This window comes from Cervus elaphus, chromosome 13 (genome assembly GCF_910594005.1).
Source record: "Cervus elaphus chromosome 13, mCerEla1.1, whole genome shotgun sequence".
NCBI classification, from domain to species: Eukaryota; Metazoa; Chordata; class Mammalia; order Artiodactyla; family Cervidae; genus Cervus; species Cervus elaphus.
This window is the reverse complement of record NC_057827.1, coordinates 43,110,551-43,128,153: the sequence shown is the minus strand read 5'-3', so window position 1 is coordinate 43,128,153 and position 17,603 is coordinate 43,110,551. Positions and strand designations below refer to the sequence as shown.

At 37.3% G+C, this 17,603-nt stretch overlaps 1 protein-coding gene across 3 annotated transcripts in view; it reads left to right on the top strand.

Annotated features, from left to right (window-relative positions):
• The window catches only part of PRKD1 (protein kinase D1), a 340,125-nt gene that overhangs the window by 311,632 nt on the left and 10,890 nt on the right, over positions 1 to 17,603 (top strand). For all 3 annotated transcript variants that reach the window (XM_043922695.1, XM_043922694.1, XM_043922696.1), the window contains 3 exons: positions 3,604 to 3,765; positions 4,330 to 4,428; positions 5,348 to 5,615. In XM_043922695.1, coding sequence (XP_043778630.1) covers positions 3,604 to 3,765; positions 4,330 to 4,428; positions 5,348 to 5,615 — 529 coding nt within the window. The remainder of the gene's footprint in view (positions 1 to 3,603; positions 3,766 to 4,329; positions 4,429 to 5,347; positions 5,616 to 17,603) is intronic.

Genomic DNA, 17,603 nt, shown 5'->3' with positions numbered 1-17,603 from the left:
GACTCTCTGTGACCCTGTGGACTATAACCCACCAGGCTCCTCTGTCCATGGGATTCTCCAGGCAAGAGTACTAGAGTGAGTTGCCATGTCCTCCTCCAGGGGATCTTCCTGACCCAGGGATTGAACCTGCATTTCTACAATCTGCTGCATTGGCAGGCGGGTTCTTTACCACTAGAGCCACCTAGGAAGATAGGAGAGGACAGATGAGAAGGCGTAAGTGTGGGCTTCATACTTCAAACTTCCTTTAGGTGAAAGACAAAAGGAAATTTTCTTTTCTTCCACTTTAAATTTCTGGTTATCAAAGTAAAGAGAGAATTTAGGTGAGATGGCTGAGTTTACCACATTAATTTGGGTATTATCTTTCACACGTCTTCTTATAATCATCTCCTCTCTACACTGACTTTTTAGCAACTATCAAGGTATTGTTCCATGCTGTATCCTCTTCATAAGTTATTAAGTGATTGTGGTTTCTAGGGTCAGTAAGTGAAGCCTAAACTTTAAAAGACTGTAATTAGAAAGTGTATAAGAGGGTGTGTTCTTTCACTTCAGGAGTGACCATCAACAGAGCCACTGCCATGCTGCTCTGCCTCACTTTCCCATCCTCGCTGCTGCACACCGCTGTGCTGGTGTATTCCGTCTGCTCCGTATGCCATTTAGAACTTAGACCCTGGATTCTTCACTTTGAATTTTCTTCCTTTCTGTCTCAGTATGACCTAAATCACTTAGTCGTTTGATAGAAAAGTAGTTAGAAGTTCCCGCATTAAGGCTGACTCTTAAATAACCTGTTGAATAGATATCTTGAATCTAATTTTTCTCTTTCCTACCTCTCATATGTTTGAGTATAATAATCCTGAAGGTAGAAGAAGGGGAAAACATGACATTAATATATCACAGCTAGATGTTTGGAATGAATTCACAATGTTAGGTTTATAATAAAGCAACACCATTGGAATTAAAGATTAAAGTAAAATAACCCTCAATGCAAATCTAAAATGCATAATATAAAATAGAATGCATGTATAAACTAAAATTTTTAATTGAATGTTATTTATAAAGTATTACTGCTTTATTACTGCTTTTATAAAATCTTTCGCTTTTAATGACTAGCTTCCATTAATTATATAAGAACTCTCTAGGCAGTTTGAGTCAGAAAATTTTTGTTTTGATCTCCAAATGGCATTTCCTCCCAGACTTCAAAATATCTCATATTCACCCCATGGATATGTCATCAATCTGTAATGTGTGAATGGACAGTATTCTTTCCTATATTTGACCAAATGTTTCATTTCCTGAAAATTAGTTTTCTTAAATTTAACAAACAGATGGCCACAAAGTCCTGTAGTAGCTTACTGTGCCATGAAATTTATTATTCAAATCCCTGAGCTAGGCCTGAGAAGTTAACAAAAGTTCTTTCTGAACACTACTATGCCATAGTTGATGTTATAATCATCAAACCATTTTTAAGTTAATTAATTTATTTTAGACTTTAAAAGGAAAATTTTGAAAAACTATTTCATAGTTTCTATAAAAAGTTAAAATTGTGAACAAGTCACATCAGCTACTTTGATTAAAGCTCATCTTAGAGTTGATCTTAAGGTGTTAAAAAGGCAATATGAATGATACATGATACAAAATAGTAACTATTTTTTTTCCCTCTCTAGTCTTCAAATATCTTCTCTAGGCTCAGTAAATTAACTTCTCATCAGTATAGAGATTTTTGTTAATGAACATGATTCTGTATATTCTGCTTTCTTTTGTTATTGTCAAATGTAAAAGCAAGTTTGGTCATTTTATTGAGTGCAAAAACCTATAGCTTTTGAGTAGGCATCTGTAATGGCTTTGTCTCAACCATACATAATGAACTCAAAAAGTATCAACTTATTATATATCAGCTATGCAGAAAAAATTAAGTCATTTTGCTATTGGAAAGGTTTTTCAGGTACCATTCAATATACTCTTTAGCAAACCTGTAAAATGTAAAGGTTTTGTATGTGAAAGATCAAGGACCAAGTACAACGAATGTAGGAGCTGAAACTTTTCCGAGACATATTTCTTTTACCAGTTGAATTCACGTGACCTTTAATTCAACAAATTCATTGAATATACTTTATTTCCTAAAATACATACCTAAGTATATTCAAAGTCCTATTAGAGGACTATTAGAGGAGAATCGAAGCTATTAGAGGACATTTATAGAGTCCTTCAGAGTCCATGGGGAAATCGTTGACAGAAAACAATCTCATTAATTCATTTTATACTTTTGGTCTGAACATTCTGGGAAAATACAAATTAAATAAGCACATATTAAAGTCTCATCTGATGTCTAAGGCAGCGAGCAGAATTGCCAGAGTAGTGGACGGGGTTCTCATCCAGCGAGGCAGGTTCTCATCCTGGGAGCTACTGCCAACCATAGCGCATGTCCATGTTGAGTCAGTGCCAGGCTCTGTACTGAGGAGTTACATGGAGGGCAGTGATGGTGTGGATACACTCACGTCCCCCCCACTGTTCACCACCAGCATCTGTCTGTGAGGTCTGAAGACCGAGCCATTGCAGGTTGCCAATAATTTGTGAAAATTTCATTTTGCATTTAATTTTATGGCTGACTAAGATTTTTTCCCTTGGAATAAAGGATTTATTTTCTTCCCTGTGCTCAACTGTTAACACATTTAAGACAGTCTGTGGTTTTTTTTTTTTTTTTTCCTTTCAGTAATTTTTATTCAAGATGATTGTTTTTTTCCCATTTTTCATTAAAATATTAGTGGAATATGCAATAGTTCTTTTAATGTTAGGATTTTTTGTTGTGTGCAGGAAAAAAAAAAAAGGTCAAATGATCAAAGGCTTTTGTTGACGACCCCAGACCAACATTCAGAGTTAAGCATCATTACAAGGGCCCATCTAATGTTAAGAGTAATTTTACTTGACATGTGTGACAATTAACATGTCAAGCCAAATGCAGCCTATCATTACTGGCCATTAGTTTATTGTGGAAATATTTATTGAGTGCTTGAGAACTATGAAGCACTACCACATAGCATGATGTCCTGAACAAAACAGGGGCTCAATAATATTTGCTGTTTTCACGGGTATCTTTACTCTTGTGTAAGAGCTTTTATGGCAAACTAGAGCAGCCTCCAAGAGGGCAGCAGCTCCAAAAGGTTTTGATTAATGTGCTTCATCAGTGCAGTCAGATGCACTCCATGAACGTATTTCATCTTGTCTACATTAAATTTCTATCAAGTGTGTATGGATGGCCTAGTAAACTTATTTAGGACAGTATACTTAATATTGGAGATGATCCTAAGAAACTACAGATTTTTCAATATGATATTCTAATTAAAACCTAATTAGCAATTCACTGGGCTGGAATTTTGATGTATAGCATAGAAAAAAATATTCACTGTGCACAGAAAGTCAAGATGTATTTTTTGGAGGCATTAGAATTTCAAAAATACAAGGCAGCACATGTGGAATTTAGAGGTGTTAAAAATCTTAAGTGTGGGTTTCTCCATAGCTTTAAGCTTGAACAGTTTTGTATAATCAGTGAGCTTGCCAAACAGTATCAAAAAACTCATTTTCTTCAAGTGCTTTATTTATCTTTAATAGAACCTTCATCACCCTGGTGTTGTAAATTTGGAGTGTATGTTTGAGACGCCTGAAAGAGTGTTTGTTGTTATGGAAAAACTCCATGGAGACATGCTGGAGATGATCTTGTCAAGTGAAAAGGGCAGGTTGCCAGAGCACATAACGAAGTTTTTAATTACTCAGGTAAGAAATCAATTAGAATCAGGAAATAAAAAAGGTACTATTTAATATCAGATGTTATCACTGTTTAACTAGAGCTTTCTAGCCCTGTTGTTTAGGCCCTACTTCCAGAGTCTGAATTACACTAAAAAAAAAAAAAAAAAAAAAGTTGAAAAGGCTTATTGTATTATCTAATTTATATCTATAGTAGTCAGGGTTTAGGCCAGTACCAAATGAGTAATGTGTGTACAGGCCCAGGTATTAAAACTGCTCATGAAATTTTAAAATGCACAGTGGCTGAGTCCTGAATCTTTGCAAATATTCAGGAGTGTGTATCCTATTAGATATCATTGAATTCTTTTATCTTTACCTGTTTTGGTTGCCATCTGGTTACCATAATATAGTACTTTTTCCAGTAAAGTTTCCTTAGAAACATGCTAGCTTATGTCAGGGTCTGAAGCATAAAGAAATGTCACTGTTCATTTTGAGTTTTCTCTTGACCCTCTAAATTTATGTCCTAGTAGAGAACATTTTGAAACAACCTTTCAGATTAAAATAAGCTGATGCTGATGATTTTCTCCTTTATAGATACTTGTGGCTTTGCGGCATCTACACTTTAAAAATATTGTTCATTGTGACCTCAAACCAGAAAACGTGTTGCTAGCATCAGCTGATCCTTTCCCTCAGGCAAGTATGAAAGCCTCTCTCAGCAAAAAGGCAGCCGACAGCATCACTGGCTCCCTTGCTGCATCTGTCACCCTTTCTCCTCAAAACTTTCACTGCCTGTTGTCATCCGTTTGTTACCGTCTTGTATTATGGGGACTGCCTTTGTCGTTCTGCATCTCAGTCCAGCCTGCCTTTGTAATCTAGCACACCAGGCCTCTCCTTCTGCTTCTGCTGCTGTGGTCTGGACATCCTGGAGGACAGACAGCACTAGGTCAGTGCTGGGAGCACTGGCCTGAGAGGGAGACAACTTCAGAGGCCCAGGGATGCTACCAGCTGTCTAATGTTAGGCAGGATATTGCAGTTCAGTGTTGTTCCCAGGGATGAAGACGGAAGTTTCTTCTTTTCCTCAAATCAGAGAATGCAAAACAACTGGATCTCTTTCCAGAGACCCTCGTATCTGAAGTGACCTGACCACGGTGGCTGTTCTGTCTTGCTTTCATGATGCCCTCGGATCCTGGCTTCCTGTCCGTGCAGAGCTAATTTTTAGGATATTGTGGATGATGGCATGTGCTTATCCTTCAACCTTTATTTATAATAAGTCCTTGAGTTAAATCCATCACTTTGCATGAAGTTTTCCTGCCTTGTAAAACAGAATAACCTACTTTTATGTATACATATTTTCACCTTTGTCTCTCAGTTCTAGGGAGGAGGATGGAAAAGTGTTCAGATGATATTTTTATGAATAAAAATGTACTTTTGTGTCTTTTCATAAATTGCTATCCTCAAGTACATAAAATGGAAAATAGCTATTAGTTCTACCATGAGAAATCCATACAATATATATAAACCATTATAGTTGTTTTTTAGCTGTTGTGGACCAAGACAGACAGACCCACAAATTTGTGACCTGACCGTATCTTCAAACCATTATTATCAACAGGTGAAACTTTGTGATTTTGGTTTTGCCCGGATCATTGGAGAGAAGTCTTTCCGGAGGTCAGTGGTGGGTACCCCAGCTTACCTGGCTCCTGAGGTTCTAAGGAACAAGGGCTACAATCGCTCTCTAGACATGTGGTCTGTTGGGGTTATCATCTATGTAAGCTTAAGTGGCACGTTCCCATTTAATGAAGATGAGGACATTCACGACCAAATCCAGAATGCAGCTTTCATGTATCCACCGAATCCTTGGAAGGAAATCTCTCATGAAGGTAATATCTCCTATTCAGAAGTGATAATGATTTCCTCATTAAGTGTTACATTATTAATTCAGTCGTGAAATTTAAATTGATAAATGCTCATGGCAAATTGCCCCACCAGAGTAGGGGCACAAATTGATTGAGGTGGGTTGAGAAGTAAAGGAAATGGAGACAAAAATATCTACTGGTGAAACTTATATGTAGAGAAATTGAGAAATACAAATTTGAGGTTAATGAAATAAAGAGAAACTGTTCATCATTGGTTTATTTCCTAAAAACTTATGAATATTTATACATAGATATAATGGCAATACTTGATCTTAACTAACAGTAATCTTTGATTTACTGTATGCCTATTTATGTTTTAAGCATTTTTAACTTAAAATGGACACAAGAACCTTTTGATACTGATATTTTAGTTATCACATTACATTTATTAATATACTGAGTTCTTTGTATACCATTTTCCTGTATGTGACTTTAGAGCATGTATATAATATTTTATTTAGTCATTTCCCTAGTGTTATCCTTTAGATTATTTCTATTTATTCAGTGTTAGGTAACTTTCATGTATAATTTCTTATATATATCCTGATTTTTTAGGGTAGATTACCTTGGCAGTGTTGCATTACTTAAAACTAAGTTCTCCTTAATAAATATTTACTTCTTAAAGGGAGAGTGAGAGATAGTTTAAAAAGAAGTGGTGGGGCCGCTCAGGGTAGAGAAAATGGCTCACTGCATGCGTGCTTCAGGAAGGAGTTCCTCATGAACATGCTTTGGAGTTTATTTAATTCTCACCCCAAAAATCCTTAAGATAGATTTTACTATTGTATCTAGATTTCCGGCAAGGACATTGAGGCAAAAGGAGTGAACCCCCCACCAAAATCACAACGCTGGTAAATGGCAAAGCCAGAGTTTATACTCAGATGGTCTGAGCATCCATTCTTTAACCCTTAGTTGTGCTTCCTTTTTGGTTTTCAGGCAGCATCTAGTTCTAAGTTTGTTGAGACTTTTTAACCAGTTAAAAAGGCAAATACATTCATAGATAAATATCTGTTTGATACCTGTTATTACACAAGGTGGTAAAGAAATTGGAAAAAAGCATGTAAAAACTGCCTGGATAATTAGTTCTTAGACTACTCTTCATTGTAATTGGCACAATCCATCCATTATCAAAGCTTTGAGTTACTATTGGCTGCAACTTTCTTTAAATTTTATTGAAATAGAATTGATTTACAATGTTGTGTTAATTTCTTCTAAGCAGTAAAGTGACTCACTTTTATATATATATTTTTTCATATTATTTTCCATTATAATTTGTCTCAGGATATTGAATATAGCTCTCTGTGCTATGCAGTAGGACCTTGTTTATCCATCGTATATATAATAGTTTGCCTCTCCTAATGCCAAACTCCCATTCCTTCCTTCCCCTACTTTCCTTCCACTTTGGCAACCACAGTTCTGTTCTCTCTATCTGTGAGTCTGTTTTTGTTTCACAGATATGTTGGTTTCTATCATGTTTTAGATTCCACATGTAAGTGATTATCATATGGTATTTGTCTGTCTCTGACTTACTTCACTTAGTGTGATAATTCCTGTGCCTGTCCATGTTTCCATAAGAGGCATTATTGTATTCTTTTTGATGGCTGAGTAATATTCCATTGTATAATATATACTTTCTTCTTTATCTGTTTATCTGTTGATGGACACTTAGGTTGCTTCCACGTCTTGGCTATTGTAAATAGTGCTGCTATTAACATAGAGGTGCATTTGTCTTTTTGAATAATAGTTTTGTATGGGTATATACACAGGAGTAGGTTGCTGGATCATATGGCAGCTCTGTTTTTTAGTTTTTTGAGGAACCTCCATAATGCTCTCCACAGTGGCTGCACCAATTTACATTCACACCACAGTGTAGGAGGGTTCCCCCTTCTCCATATCCTCTCCAGCATTTATTATTTGTAGACTTTTTGATGATGACCAGTTTGACTGGTACCTCATTGTAGTTTTGACTTTGACTAACCTTGTCTAATTAGCAGAAATTATAGCTAGGTGGATGTTTCTTAATGGAATCTTTGACCTTCAAAAGAACTACCACGTAGCTGAAAGACTAATGAAATATATTTAGGATAAGTCAACAGAGGCAAAAAGGAAAATGTAATTCTTTTTCCTACCCAGGAAGCAGAAAAGAGGGAATTGTCAAATAACCTTGTGACCTGAACTTGCCGGGGAACATTACCCTTAAATGCACTTAGCATTATGTTTGATACCTGTAATCTAGAAATCCAGTAAAAATAACTTGATGTTGTTAACCACGGTGCAAATGTGAAATATCTCTACAGCCAGTCGGACATTTTCCTGTTCTGCAGGAATCTTTGGAAAATTAGGAAAATAGCCTTCACATTAAAATGTTTTTTTTTCCTTGGAGTAGTAGAGTACTTTGCTTGAAGAAGTGGAACAAATCATGCTTGGTCTCTGGTATCATGTAAATATGCTGGCCTTCTATGTGGATGTAATCTTCTTAGCTATAGGCTGTGAATGTTTAACTATCACTTGTATTAGAAAGCAGAAGAATGGATATCAACAGCTCAAGGAACTTTTGCTGGGAAACTTCAATATACATGTGTAAGTAATGTGAAAGTACAAGACAAAACAAAAATATCTTTCAAACAACGTGAAAGTTTCTAGGGGAGATGAGTTACATGAACTTGGGAAAATGATCATATATTTTCTTGAATTGTTAGCTTGGTATGAAATCAGGGTCTCCAAGTTCAGAGAAGGAATCACTGTGGACTTGACTAGTCAGAATTAAATTTTCAGAGGAGATGGAACTTAGGCCAGTCACTAAAGAATGAAGAGATACAGCATTTCACAAAAGAGAATTACATTTTACTTGGCTATAGAAATGTCTAAGCGCTGAAAATTTCCTGCCACTCAAAATGATGTGGTAAACAGCTCACGTAGGGTCTTGTTCCTGTAGATGACTCAAGTATCGGTTTGCACATTTATTGTCCTTTCTTCTCAGCATCTTTTTCCAGCTCATTTCTGCATTTGAGGCACAGAAGTTGTACTGTTTGCTAACAGAAGCCCTGACAGCAAATGAGTTACCTACCTGCTGGTGTATGAACAGAAGTAATATTGAATATAAAGAAAAGCTGGCCAAGTTATGTCGTAATATTAACTGAGGTGTTACAAAAGTAACTATTGGCTTAAATTCTATACCCTTATCTTGTTGGGAACAAATACTTTCCAGATTAGGTATTACCACAGGGCCAGTACCAAATAATATTAAGCACGTAGGATTTGATGAGTACACAGGCAGACTGGGATCTGGCAAAGCGTGGTCACAGCTGATCTTACAGTATAGTGTAAACCACGCCAGACCAGCGAAAATCCAGGAGCAGGGAAGTAAAAATCTGGGCACCTCAGTGACTCTAATAAATCAGAGGTAAGGATCAGCAGTGAAGTAGTTTGAGATGTTGTACTTCTGCCATTCTAATTAGCTATCACTTACCTCTTGGAGCTTCAGTTTCTCATCTGTAAAACAGAGTAATGATTCCTGCCCATGTAATGAAGTTGTAATAGAGACTGGAAGAGATAAAGGATGTGAAAGGCATTTATAGAATGCAGGTGTGGGGTGAGCCAAGGACTTGGATCTAGGAAAAGGATAGCAGAACATTAAGCTACGCAGTTGCTCTGGCGGGTAACCAAGAATTGATTGTATAATTTTAGAAATTATATGCAAACTTCTGTGCGCATTTCCCAAGTGTTCTTCAGTCATACTGTTAGTTGTACTTTTTATTTCTTGGCATGAAAAAGCAAAAGATAGAAGAAAGTTGTAAGGTCTTTGCAGCATACATAGATGTGTCAGAATGAGAAAATTCCTTTATCATGCTTTTTTCTCTGTTAATATAGACATGGACTCAGTACAATATAATACTACATATCGGTGTGTTTGAGCTCTCATTGTGCTATCTGATCCTCACAGCAGTCCTCTAATAAGCATTTTGTTTTAGTCTCTGTATTAGTGAGAAACTAAAAAGGTTAAATCACTTGCCTAAGGTCACAGAGTGGTAGGGCTTGGATTTGAAGTCATTGATTGTCTTTTTTTTTTTCTTTCTTAGACAGTTGGTTTCTATTTACTGTTTGGTTTTGGCTGCTCTGGGTCTCTGTGACATTGGCGGGCTTAGTTACCTGCGGCCTGTGATGTTTTAGTTCCCCGACCAGGGATTGAACTGCATTCTCTGTACTGGAAGGCAGATTCTTAACCATTTAACAGGAAAGTCCCTGTTTCCATTCTTTGTAGCTCACAGTGTTGCACACCAAAGGCTGCTTATTTCTAATGTCTTGATATTTAAGAACCTGTGGGGATTCCCTTGTGGCTCAGACAGTAAAGAATCTGCCTGCAGTGCGAAAGACCTAGGTTCGATCCCTGGGTCAGGAAGATCTCCTGGAGAAGGGAATGGCAACTCACTCCAGTATTCTGTCTGGAGAATTCCCTGGACAGAAGAGCCTAGCAGGATACAGTACATGGAGTTGTAAAGAGCCAGATGCAACTGAGTGGCTAACACTTTCAATTTCAAGGAATATTTTAAACTCATTAATTATTTATGCTATTATAATAAGCTGAGTACCAGCATTATAGAGATAGACTTACCAATAATATATCAGTGAATTAATCAGGATTCGTGTGCAAATAGCATAAACTTATCTCTCACTAACTTAGATAATTTACTGACCCACACAATGGGGTAGGTCCAGAAGGTGAGCCCCATTCCTCTGGAACCTGTGGTTCAAGTGACACATTTCTCCATCTCTCACTCTGCTTTTCCTTACAGTGTCTTCCTTCTCAGATAGACTTTTCATGTGGTTCAAAGTGATCTCCCAGCAGCTCCAGGCTAACATGCTACCCATTGTATATGACTCAGAATGGAAGCATAATTATCTCAGTAGCTGTAGATTCTCTGAAAGGGGCACTGATTGGCTGTGCTTAATCCTGTAATACCCTGGGAACAATCACATTGTCACCGCAGGAGCCAGGCTCTGATTGGCTGTGTGGATGAGGGAGAGCCCCTGCAGGCTGCCGAGAGGTAGTTCCTGCAGATACTAGGCTGAAAACAAACACAAAAGCATTAACAGGCGTCCACTATAAAAACAGATTTTTTGTGAAAATTAAAGTGTGCTTTGAAAAATAAGAAAAAAAAAGTTTTTGAGGAAAACGTATCACAGCAAATATTACAGGTAAAATGGTGATAGTAAAATTAATTAAATTTTGAAAGAAAAAGAAGAATCACTGATCTTCTGTAACATTTGCCCTGTAGCCAAGCACTGCTTAACACACTTGACATATATGAACTTAGTTGTCCCAAACCTCTGAGTAGATACTATAATTGTTTTCATTTTAAAGATGAGGCAGTATAGACATAGAGGGTTGAGTGGCTTCCCTTAGTGGGCTAGGTTGCAAATCCTATCAGCCTGCTCCAAGCTAGATGCTCTTACCCACTGCATTTATAGCTCCTTGATTATCCTTCTAATGGATTTAGCCATGCTATCACATTAAAATCTTAATATGATTTCACTAGCTTAGAGCTAATATAGCAACAGTTTTTACTATGTTTTACAAGACAGGGAAATAGGATCCTGTAGTGACAAAAACCTGAATTGAGAACCCTCCCACTCAGCATCTTGGTGACCTCATCCAAGTTACTTACTCGCTAAGGTCTCAGTTTTCTTGTTTGAAATATGGTGAGACAAGTTCCTAATTCACTAGGTTAATTATTAAATGAAATTGCACTGTCAAGTAGTTAGCAGAGTGATTGACATAACTAGATTACCTTAAGTGTATCGAACACTTTCTATTTCAATCACTTTACATGATCAATGGATCTGTGTATATGCATATATGTATATTTATTTGTTTATGCACATACATATATATATATACACATGTAACTAAACACATATATTTAATTAGTTATATATATAACCAAATACTTATATAAATTATATATAGCTATACAAATGTAGTCAACTGCTTGTGGCTCATATGGTAAAGAATCTGTCTGCAAGGTGGGAGACCTGGCTTCCATCTCTGGGTCAGGAAGATCCCCTGGAAAAGGGAATGGCAACCCACTCTAGTATTCTTGCCTAGAGAATTTCACGGACAAAGGAGCCTGGCGGGTTACAGTCCACGGGGTCGCAAAGAGTCAGGCACAACTGAGTCACTTAACACTTTCACTTCCATACAAATATAACTAAATAAGAACATATATATCTATATATGGAATTTAGAAAGATGGTAACCATGACCCTATATGCGAGACAGCAAAAGAGACACAGATGTAAAGAACAGACTTTTGGACTCTTGGGAAAAGGCGAGGGTGGGATGATTTGAGAGAATAGCATTGAAACATGTATATTACCGTATGTGAAATAGATCGCCAGCCCAGGTTTGAAGCCTGAGACAGGGTGCTCAAGGCCGGTGCACTGGGACAACCCTGAGGGATGGGATGGGGAGGAAGGTGGGAGGGATGTTCAGGATGGGGGACACATGTACACCCATGGCTGATTCGTGTGAATGTATGGCAAAAACCACTACAATATTGTAAAGTAATTAGCCTCCAATTAAAATAAATTAATTTACAAAAAAAAGAATGCATGTATACAATAAAACACTCCAGAATGAATCATATGATTACAGATTATTGCACGAGAGGAGACTTCAGGTATTCGTGGAAAGAGAGGAGTTCAAGAACATTTCTGTTCATTGTAAGGCAGTGTTGTGAGTTGCACTTTCATTGTTGTGATCATTTGACCTTTACTGCCTGCTGTGCTTAGTCATTCAGTTGTGTCCAACTTTTTGCAGCCCCATGGACGGTAGCCCACCAGGCTCCTCTGTCCATAGGATTTTCCAGGCAAGAATACTGAACTGGGTTGCCATTTCCTACCCTAGGGAATTTTCCCAACCCAGGGACGGAACCTGTATCTCTCACACTTCCTGCATTGGCATGCAGATTCTTTATCACTGAGCCAGTTGGGAAGCTTATCCAATACCATTTGTCAATAACTAGACATAGCCTCACTCTCACCTCCAGCTTTTATCTTGTACTAGGTTAAGCTTAGTCCTCAGCACATAGAGGCTATGACCTTTCTCAGTTCCTTGAAAGGACTCTGCACCTATTTTAAAGTAGTTGCTTGGTTAGCAGATTTACTTTGTCTTATGGAAAGGGCAGCCCAATATCACTTACATATTTTTTAAATTATTGTTGTTCAATCATTGTCATGTCCAACTCTTTGCGACGCCATGGACTGCAACACACCAGGCCCCCCTGTCCCTCACTGTCTCCTGGAGTTCGCCCTAGTTCATGTCCATTGAATTGATGATGCCATCCATCCTTTGCCTCCCTCTTCTCCTTTTGCCTTCAGTCATCCCCAGCATCAGGGTCTTTGTCAATGAGTTGGCTATTCATATCAGGTGACCAAAGTATTGGAGCTTGAGCTTCAGCATCAGTAATCAGGTGAAATTAAAGAGGATTGCACCTTATTTGATCATGTACCCATATGCCATTTCTTTCATTGCATTTTTAGCATTGCCACAGGAGCAAGAGTTAGGCCAGGCTGTCCTCCCTGTTTGTCACATCTGGGGCATAATAAGAGTGACTTGGGTGGATACTGCCAAAAAGAAACCCAGAAAATTGCAAGCAACACTCAATGTATAACTTAAGAAATAGGGACCAAGGATATAGAGCTTAGAATCAGGAAATGGAAAAACTAGCCAATAGTCAGAACATAGGAGTACTCACAAGGTAGGCAAGGTAGGGGTTTACTAATAATTTTGCCAAAGAACCCCCTTGATTATGGCTCATTTTAAACTACCTGTAATTGTCTAGTTCTGAGTCTGTAGCAGACATATTTTAAGTTTGCCATGTCAACAGTCAATCAAATGAGCTGGTTAATAATGAAGATTTCCAGGCTGCACCCCCATAAACTGCCATCTTGCTCTGAGAATTCAAGAAGTCCCTGAAACACACTTTCTAAAACACTGCTCAGATCTCCTAAAGACATGATGGCTGACAGTGCTCTAAAAAATGTTTAGTAGGTTTCTAATGTTCAAATTCAGATAAATTAAAAGTTTCTCTCATTTGTAACATTTTTTGTATTCGTGTCATTTTCTTTATCAGATATTTAATATCAGGGTATGTAATTTGTTCCAAATGTTGAATGTATTTCAAGATAGACTTCCATGATAATAGTAAGAAAAATTAGTAAGAAAAAGCTTCTTGATAAACTTCCACTCTCAAGAGTAAAGGAGAAAAAACACCCCAGGAAATGCAAAAAGTTGTACAATAGTTATGTGTAATAAAGAACTAACGTGTCAAGATTTTGAGCAATGAAAAGAATATAGGGAAAGAGAATCCTTTTAACACTTGAAAATTTTCTTTTGAGTGGACATAGGTGTAGAAATTTGATGCTACAGAATGTAGGTTTATAGGTTATATGCTATAGGGGGAATGATATGTAATCACCTAGTTCATAATAGTTATATATAAATTGTTCCACATATTGTTTATTAGTTTTAAATTTTAGAAAACCTTTAGACTACGCATGTCTAAATTCATGAACTTATGTGATGTGTATGTGTGTGCTCAGTCACTAGTGTCCGACTCTTTGCGACCCCATGGACTACATGGTCCAATGGAATTCTCCAGGCCAGAGTACTGGAGTGGGTAGCCTTTGCCTTCTCCAGGGGATTTTCCAAATCCAGGGATCAAACCCAGGTCTCCCACATTGTGGTCAGATTCTTTACCAGCTGAGCCATAAGAGAAGTCCAAGAATACTAGAGTGGGTAGCCTATCCCTTCTCTAGCGGATCTTCCCAACCCAGGAATCGAACCGGGGTCTCCTGCATTGCAGGCAGATTCTTTACCACCTGGGCTCTCAGGCAAGTGTGAAAGTCAAATGAATTCTCTTTTTCTGCATTCCTTCAGCTGGTCAAAATCCTAACACATGCAATTTAAATTATTCTATTTTATAAATGACTTTATTATACAGCTTTGTTAACCCTTGAGTGTATTCTTAGAATAAGAAGCGAGATGACATTGGTAACCATGTGAGGTGGATGATATAGCTGATGAGGTGAAATATAATTTGCTTCAATGCAAGTCATCTTACCAGGAGAATGACGACAAACCTGCAGTGATAGGAAAGCCTGTGTTAGAGTAAAAGTACATTTCCATCATCAAAGTGAATTGATGTGTTCAATTAGAGACACACGGCAAATTTGAGGAAGGTTAGTAATAGACCGTGACGATCACCGGATAAATTACTATTTTTTCCTTCTGAGTTTTGATATTCCTTCATATGCCATTAGAGAGGCAAGCAGGCAGTAATCAACACAGAGGCAACCTCGGAAATCGTCTCACAACGAGCTCGCGACCCCTGCAGACAGGGATCATTTTCTGTGCTTGCAGGTGAAGCCTGAAGAAGCACCTATTCTCAACTCACCTGCTGTGTTGTCACTGCTCAGCTTCAGAGTCACATGGTTAGTTGGTGTAATCAAGAATTAAGATCCGACATAAAGCCTTGACATATGCGATAAGGAAAAAAAAAAAAAAAGGAAATGCCCTTGCATTAATCCTATAGCTTGTCTTTAGTTCAAAATTATCAACCTGTGATGATGCACCCGTGACACAGGTTTTTTCCACTGTGTGATCTGACAGTCTCAGTGGTAATATTTCTTCTGCATCTTCCCCCTGATAAGCACAGCTGTAGTTTATTCTTCCATTTTGTCTCAGTCCTCTGCTGACATTTATGTTCAGTCCAGAATATATGGCATCCCAAGGTATAGAATGACTATAATAATATACCACTAAATTTATCCAAGCATCTAAATTTTATTTTAAAAGCATTTTTTTTTGCCATTCAATGTGGTAAATTCAAATAAAATTGTTCACAAGTGTGTTTTTCCCCCAGAAATTGGAGATGAAAAATACAGCCAGTACAAACACAAAGCAAAGCTAAATAAAAGCCTAGCCCCATTACCACATGGTATGTTTTCAAAATCCAGCAGCGTTCCAGAACACTAAGCACTTAAGTTGGAAGTAGCACTTTGCCATGAAAAGGAACCAGCTGTAGGTCCCTCTTTCACTACATATTGTTCAAAACAAAAAATAACCCCATTGAAAATAAGCCTCGAGTAGATGAGACCGAGAAATCCAATGGTATGAGAAACAAAAGAAAGACAATTGTCATTTAAAAATTAAACTGTGTTTCTAACAGTTTATGAGGCTTGCAGATCCAGCAAGCCTGCTGAATATTAATGAATAGATTGATTTGTCAACATATTAGCACCACTGTCAGACGTAACAGCATGGAGGAGAGGCGAGGGGGCAAGGCAGTGAACTACTTAAAAATGCTTGACTGAGCGCAATGAGATTCTATCATGATTGATCAGCTAAAGTGAACGATGTGGGTCAGAACTTCCACTGGGTTTTGACACTTTAAACAACCTCTATTAGATTTTCTAGAATTACTTGTGTTTAATTTTCTTTAAAAACAGTGTGCTTTTTGTTCAGTAATAAGAAACTTTAAATTTGAGCCAAAGGTATACAGTGGTTTAAATAATATCTGCTTAGTAGCCTGCATTTTTAAATATATGTATGTTTGTTTATGTAATATACTTTTACATAGTGTGTATATATATTTTGTTTATAAATATATTTCAAATTCCAAATTAATTAACATTTTAAAAGGTGTCATACCAGGAAAGGAACCATTTGATAACAAATAAAATATAATTAATGAGGTTTTTCTCTAACAAATGATAATTTGTAGAGAGAAACTGATCTGAAGAAGTTTTAGCAAGAACATTGGCATTATAAATGCTCAAAATTGATTGTTTATTGTGATCCAAATTGAAATGTTTTCTGTATATCCCAATCATAAAAATAAAATGTCAGTTGTGAATGTATAATACATCCTAGTTGAATTGAAATGTGACACCTAAATATATGTGGAGGTATCAGTATATAGGAACAAGAAATGTTAAATATTCTGTAAGTTTGCTTTCTTTCACTATAACAATAATATTTCAAAATATAAAATGTTAAAAATCTTCTCTTAACCGTATACTACTCCACAATACCAATACAGTGAGCAGTTATCCAGAATACTCCTAAGTTGCTACAGTAATAGAAAATATACAGTTTTATGAGGATCCCGGTTTTTTTTCAGTTTGAACCTAGCACAGTGAACAAAATGTCTGGGTTTTTATCCACTGGTAGAAACAAGCCCAGTCCTTTTTCCAAATAAAAGCTTTTCTCACAGGTTTGAAAACAGCCATTGTGTCACTCCAATCTTCTCTTCTCCTGGGCAGTTTTTCCTTGAACCACCTGTTTTACATTGGTCCAAACACTCCCCTCTTTGTGTTCTTTTTAAATCAAAACTCAAAACTGTTCTGACTCAAGGTTCAGTGAGCCTGAAGTAACATGAATTCACCATTCCTTTATTATAAAGAACTCATTTCTTTTAGCAGGGCTTAAAATAACACTTGATTTATGGATGAAATGTAGACTCATGTTGAGTTTACTGTGCATTTAGAATTCTGGATTTTTTCTTGTAAATATTGATAAGCCACATTTTTCAATTCTGTACTTAGCCTGGGTTGTTTTTAAATTTCTTTTGTGGGGTGCGTGTGTGCTCAGTTATGTCTGACTCTTTGCGACACCATGGACTATAGCCCGCCAGGCTCCTCTGTCCATGGGATTCTCCAGGTAAGAATACTGGGGTAGGTTGCCATTTCCTTCTCCAAGGATCCGTTGCTGACACAGGGATCAAACCTCTGTCTCTGGCCTCTCCTGCATTGGCAGGTTGATTCTTTACCACTAGCACCACTTGGGAAGCCCTCTTTTGTGGGGGCAGGAAGCTAAATAGAGGACTCTGTTTCATTTGTCTCTGTTAAACTTTATCTTGACAGTACAGCTATATATGTATATAGTTATTT